The sequence below is a fragment of the Oryzias melastigma genome, linkage group LG12, assembly GCF_002922805.2.
Source record: "Oryzias melastigma strain HK-1 linkage group LG12, ASM292280v2, whole genome shotgun sequence".
In the NCBI taxonomy this organism is placed as follows: domain Eukaryota; kingdom Metazoa; phylum Chordata; class Actinopteri; order Beloniformes; family Adrianichthyidae; genus Oryzias; species Oryzias melastigma.
Window position 1 is genome coordinate 906,921 of NC_050523.1, and position 6,935 is coordinate 913,855.

At 38.0% G+C, this 6,935-nt stretch overlaps 2 protein-coding genes across 5 annotated transcripts in view; one reads left to right on the plus strand and one right to left on the minus strand.

Annotated features, from left to right (window-relative positions):
• rph3aa (rabphilin 3A homolog (mouse), a) overlaps positions 1-6,935 on the minus strand; it is a 199,717-nt gene that overhangs the window by 13,030 nt on the left and 179,752 nt on the right. The gene's annotated exons all lie outside the window — the stretch shown is intronic.
• Positions 4,846-6,935, plus strand: part of LOC118599448 — a gene marked incomplete in the record, with an annotated part of 3,309 nt that continues 1,219 nt past the window's right edge. The window contains 3 exon segments of the mRNA XM_036214534.1: positions 4,846-6,299; positions 6,438-6,515; positions 6,606-6,764. Of these exon segments, the coding sequence (XP_036070427.1) occupies positions 4,912-6,299; positions 6,438-6,515; positions 6,606-6,764 (1,625 nt within the window).

The following is a 6,935-nucleotide window of genomic DNA, read 5'->3' on the forward strand; positions in this document are numbered from 1 at the left end:
CTAATCAGGAATTACTGAAGCAGAGCAGTGGAGCTCACGAAGAACAGGGTCGGTGACGCCGGCTCTATTATTATGATGAAGACGTATACAAATGTACAATTTTCCAAAACAAATTCAAAAAGTTTGGCGCCAGTAAAAAGATGATCATTTTCACCCCGGAGCTTTATAATTACTGCCGTCTCTTTTTTGGCCCCAAAAATTACATAAAATTAGGTTTTTAATTTTTTTCGTTTTCATCAAGAAAGAACAAAAGCGAACGACCGAAGAACAGCAGCAGGATCTAGCATACGAGCCGAGACCGCTATATAAGCACTTCTGTTGTAACATTTCAGATCAAAATAACGTTAAAATGTTTGATGTTAATCAGAAAAACCATAAACTTATCAGATTACAGTTTTTACTTACATTTAAAAGTGAAAATTTCCCCGACTCCGCGTCCCGCATCAACGTCCGTCATTGTTGCCAGAAAAAATCTTCGGGGCTGACCGCAATGCATCTTGGGATACGGTCAGCATAGCAGGATACACCAGAATGATCCTTCAAAATCGAAAGAGTGAGGCCGCGTTCGTCGGCCGAGTTTGAAGCAGACCCTGAATTTGGACAGCACTTGTCGCGACGCTGTGACGTCACCGGCCGACAAACCCGGCCTCGGGAGGTCGCAGCACCTGAATTTGGACACAGACTATGATAGGGCAGACTAAACAATCTGACAGTAATTATTACAGTTCTGACTTATCAGAGTCTGTGAACGCACCAGGACTGATGTCCCCCCTCATCGATTTTAATTGGTCCTCATGTTAGCCCCGCCCCAATGTGCCACAAGAGGGCCAAAAGTTTTGTAATTGAAACTTTCAGATTTGTAAACGAAAAAAAAAAAGTTTTGAAACTGAAAAAAAAATTGAAAATGAAATTTTGAATTTTAAGACCTATTTTTCAAACTTTGTTTTTCCAAAATATTTTATTTCGGTTTCAAATAATACTGGCCCCGATGTACCTCCATAGAAAGAAGATTGAACTCATTCATTAAAGAAAGAAACCCGAGAGAAGCAGCAGCTGAAAAAGACGACGCTGAAGTTGGCTTCCGATTCACAGCTTCCGATTCGCGAGAGCGTTCCACTGTATTTTTAGAACTCAGACCACCTGAAAAACAGGTCCTCTTCGAAAACTACTGCACCTAGACAGTTCAAACCAGAATTAAATGAAGCTTTAGATAGTAAAGAATAAATTAAGCATAGTTTCTGATTTGTGAAAGCTTTTGCTGATTTGTGAAAATGTGAAATAGGAGGATTTTATTGCATTTTTTGCACACTGACCAGATAAAAACAGGTCCCGTTCAAAAACTACTGCACCTAGACAGCTCAAACCAGATTTAAATGATGCTTTAAATAGTAAAGATTACATCAAACACAGTTTCTGATTTGTGAAAGCTTTTGCTGATTTGTGAAAATGTGAAATAGGAGGATTTTATTGCATTTTTTGCACACTGACCAGATAGAAAACAGGTCCCGTTCAAAAACTACTGCACCTAGACAGCTCAAACCAGAATTAAATGATGCTTTAAATAGTAACGAATAACTTAAGAATAGTTTCTGATTTGTGAAAGCTTTTACTGATTTGTGAAAATGTGAAATAGGAGGATTTTATCGCATTTTTTGCACACTGACCAGATAAAAACAGGTCCTGTTCAAAAACTACTGCACCTAGACAGCTCAAACCAGAATTAAATGATGCTTTAGATAGTAAAGAATAAATTAAGCATAGTTTCTGATTTGTGAAAGCTTTTGCTGATTTGTGAAAATGTGAAATAGGAGGATTTTATCGCATTTTTTGCACACTGACCAGATAAAAACAGGTCCTGTTCAAAAACTACTGCACCTAGACAGCTCAAACCAGAATTAAATGATGCTTTAAATAGTAAAGAATAAATTAAGCATAGTTTCTGATTTGTGAAAGCTTTTGCTGATTTGTGAAAATGTGAAATAGGAGGATTTTATCGCATTTTTTGCACACTGACCAGATAAAAACAGGTCCTGTTCAAAAACTACTGCACCTAGACAGCTCAAACCAGAATTAAATGATGCTTTAGATAGTAAAGATTGTGTCAAATACAGTCTTTGATTTGTGAAAGCTTTTTTGGGTGTGCAAAAAGCTTGGTTTTTAGATGATTAAACCTCTATTTTTTAAAAGTGCCGCCCTTTTTCCCCTCCCCCCCCAATAACAGCTTCACAGTTGCTACCTTGCATTTTCTTTTTCAGTAGCCATGATAGTGCAAGTTCTTGTCTACTAAGTAAAATAAATTTCCTATCTTATTGAATTTGTGCAAAAAATTTTCTACACCTAGCACAATAAAACGGTGCTAGTAAAGTAGTACCTGCGAAGGACACAGGATCATAAGTAAATGGTAAGTAGTATTTTCCCATATTTGATCAATGTAGTTAGCTTAACGTGATATATTTTTGATAAATGTTGTACTGCTGTTGATTGATTACTCTGAACAATGTGATAGTGAATGAGCAGGGTAGATATTTACTTAAAAACAAGGTGGTGCATCAAAATCTGGGGTGCATGTTTCCCTTGCCTTCAATTTTGTTGCATCAAAAAAGGATGGTGTTTTCGAAAGGGAAATCTTTTATGTGACAAGTTAAAGCAATTCAAGAGCCAAGACAATGTATTTTTCTTTATTTTAAATAATAAGTTTTAATGTGAAGGATTATTGAAAATATCTGTTTCATGTAGTGTCAACAATTTATAAAATTGTTGTAGCCCCAATGAAGATTAGCATTTTAGCTGACAAATTTTATGTAAATGATGTACATTTTACTAAAAAAAATCAATTTGAATATCCTCTTCATTTTAATTGCCAGGCTTCAAAATGGAAAAGTTGAAAAGAGGTCAAAAACGTGGCTGTCAAGATTTATGGAAAGACTCAGGAGGTGAGGACTTGTTGGTAGAAGCATTTTCTGCATTTGAAAATCTCCCAAAAAAAATCTGTTGGAGTAACCCTTTGTGGGAAGATTTGGCATACAAAATATTTGAAGACAAGTCAGTCAACAAGAAGAAGTGGCTATACACTATATGGCACAATGACAGAAAGTTCGTCAGATCAAGGTCATTGCTGAGAAAAAGGCAAAACAAATTTTTAAAGTTTCAACATCAACTTATGGACATACATAAATGTAAGGCTACAGAGGAAAGTGACATGGAGAGGGATCTACGCGAGAAGAAAATACCAAACCATACACAGGAGAAAAAAACAGAGACCATTTCTGACGACATGTGTCAAAGAATGAATAACGAACACTTAAATGTAACAGGGAATGCTGTAGACTCTATTACTGTCAAAAATATTGAGCAATGTCAAGATGGTCCCAGTGTGAGAGAAAGTGGTGATCCAAGCTCCAACACAGGTGTTACCAAGGCTACACAAAACAGTCATCACAGAGAACCTGATCTTGGTCAAGAAAACAGTCAAGAGATTGTAGAAAAAGTGTGTACAGACAACTTGTACAGTCAGAGAAGTTTAGAAACTCTCACAACTCATCAAAACATGGAAAATGATGCAACACCTCAATGTAAAGACAGTCAAAAGTTTTTTTTTTCAGAAGAAATTGGGGAATCTGAAAGTCAGCTTTCAGAAGTAAACAGCAATTGTGAATTTACTTTTGGAGCCAATCCAGCTCAGTATACGGACTTGGAATACCCTGCTGATACTTTATTTTATGTTTGTAAACAACCGAATAATCCGAGTGAGCCATATGCTCAGTGTAGTTCCTGTAAAGACTGGTTTCATCCCGCTTGTATCAGCTACCAAAGTGTGGAAGACATTGCAAGTATCTCCCCATGGTGCTGTCCTGACTGTGAAACAAAGGCACAAGTAGCAGTCTCTGGAAAAGGAGAGAACATCAAAAAAAAAGGCTGTTCTTCTGTAAGAACATGCAATCCTGCCCTCAAAAATTTACCATATGTCTGACAAGAGCAGAATGGTCTATGATAAAGCCAGAGGATCAAAAAGGATATAAGGTTTTAAAAAAAGGATGGACTGACCTTATGAGCCATAAAATAAGTCTTGTGAACAAATACTGTGTTCTTTCATTCAAAACAAACAAGGTCAAATGCAGTCAAAGCCGAAAGACCAAGACCCTATATTGGAGAGGCAAGGCTGTCTGCAAATTTACTGGCTGCGTTACTTATCTCCTGTCAATTAAAAGTGATCCAGACACAAAAACAGAGGACATAACCGTTGACATCACTGTTCAGGGAAAGATAAGCCACAGTTGTGATGAACAATATACCCGTCACTGCCGTCAACCAGAGCGAGAACAGCTTAAAGCAAAACTTGGAGAATTTACTCCTATGCATGTCCACACCAAACAACTATACAGAGCAGATGAAGATAAACTTCTTGCAGGAAACCTCAACGATGTCAAATCTGTCCAAGTTCTGCAGAAGATATCAAGTGAGAAAAACCTTGACAATCGCTTGCATAAAGATGCTTGTATGGAATGCTTTGAAATTCAACGAAGGCAGGATGTTGAAAAGCCAAGCTCCAAAATAAAACATAGCAGTATTCAGTTCATTGCCATGTCTCCTTTTGTTGTGCACTCCTATTCAGAATCCCAACTGAATATTCTTCAAGATCTACAGAAGGAAAAGCATTGTTTGCTCTATTTGGATGCCACTGGCAGCGTAGTTTCTAAACCTCATCCATCCACCCAATCTGTGCTTTACTATGCACTTTGCATTTCCTGTCAGTCTACAACAAAGACTGTGATCCCTGTGGCTGAAATGCTTTCATCTGATCAAAGCACAGCAACAATCCTGCATTGGTTGACATGTATACGAAGAGATTTCTACAAACTCTTTCAAAAACATTTGAAACCACAAAAAGTTGAGACTGATTTTAGTTGGGCAATGATACATGCCGTAGTTCAAGTGTTCAACACAGTCAGTGTTCAAGACTACCTGGAAATCTGCTTCCAAGTTTGCCTGGAGAATGAGACAGTGCAGTTAACAGTATTACATCTTTGTGCTGCTCACATGCTTAAACTGATAACTGTCAAGCTGTCCAAGATGGAATGCAAAAAGGAGACAAAGCAATTCTTTCTTTACTGCTTTGCTCTTTTGCTAAATGCAACCAGGTTTGATCAGATCTTGTCCATTTCAAGATGCATATCATATGTATTTTCCTCTAAGTATGACACTGAGGGCTCTAAGAAACATCTGTCATCTCTGAAGGATGCCATCGAGACACAGAGTGCAGAAAAGATGGAAGTCAGTAGCACAGATGAAGCTCAGGGACTTGGGGATTTTGAAAACATGTCAAAATCGATCTCAAAGTCATCCCCATTCTTTGCTCCGATTGAAGATGCTATCAATCAAGCACAAGAAGAAGCAGAGAAAGAATCTTTAGCAGAGAACAGTGGGCCACAGAATAAATATTTTTGCACATCACTTCTTGATGTGATTTTGCATTATGCTGGCACTGTTCCCCTTTGGTCAGGTATAATGCTGAAAACTACTGGCAAAAGCAGAGATAGCAATGCTGTGGTGGAGAACTGGTTTCGCACAACCAAATCAGTCATTTTGGGTTCAAAACTACACAGAAGACCAGGAGACTTTTTGCAAGTCCAGCATGAGTTTGTTGTTGGAAGAGTGAAAGGAATGTCACTTGTAAAAAAGCGTGCACCTGCAACAACCCCAACTAACAAAGACATGCAGAAAACTGAAGGCCCAGAGACACTGGCTCTGTCTCAAGAGGAGCAATGGAAAAAACGAACACCTAGAAAAAAAAAATCAAAGTATTTCAGCTCGCCTCCGCCAGTGAAAAAAGTCCATGCATCCTCAAACACAAAAAAACTGTACAAGTCATCAACACACCCTTTATTAGAAAACAAAAAGCAATCATGTCCACAGTGGGGAGGAAAGGCAGTTCTTGGACAGAGAACCATTACAATGACAAACACTTGTTCAATTGACAACCTGCTTTACACAATGCATCTGGCAATCAAAAACAAGCCAGGGATCAAAAATGAGCTACAAAAACTATCTAGGTGTGATAAATGGATATCAACATTACTACATGTCCATAATCTTTTTGAGAAGGAGGAGTGGGCACAGGGAAAAGCAGTTTGGCTGAACAAGATTGGACGATTCAAAGGATCAACCTGGGATGCCTTTGGGTCAGAGGAGGACATGATCACATGCAGGCTAGAATTTCTGCAAAGTACAGAAGTTTTACAAGCATGTTTCAATCCAGCCTGTCCAACTGCACAGAGAAGATACAACTCCATTGATATTGTGTAAGTACATCATATTTATTGATCAAAACTGTACATGCAGTTATTTAGCAAGTGATATACTTTTATTGTAATTAAAACAATAGTTTGTGTAGCTTGAAATCATATGTCATTAATTATTTATGTATAATTTGTCGGAAGATGTGAGGACTTCACTAAGTTACAGGCGGATGTTGACAAGTGGGCCAACAACATTATGATCCAACTTCCATGCAAAAGGTTTTTATGAAGTAACCTAAGATAATCCAACATAGAAAAGTCCAAATGTTTTAACAAATGTTTGAATTTCTCCCTTTTTTATGTTTCCAGAGGTGTTGAGCCATGCACAGAACAAAAGAGAACACCACAACATACCTTTGTGCATGGGTTGCCATGTCTTCTGCTGATGTCAATACTTCACAAAAATCCTTTGACTGAGAACCAGCATCCAACAGCCTTGCCACATATGATTGAAATTCTTGGTGGAAAGTAAGACATAAAGCACAACACTGTAGTAGTTTTAACCAACATATATTTCTTAGCTTTATTTTACATTTTAGTAGCATCTGTGAGCAGATATTGTGATTTGTAGTGAGAGCAGGGAACAGGTGGAGGTGGAGTTAGAGAGGTGGAGGTTTGCCCTGGAAAGGAGAGGAATGA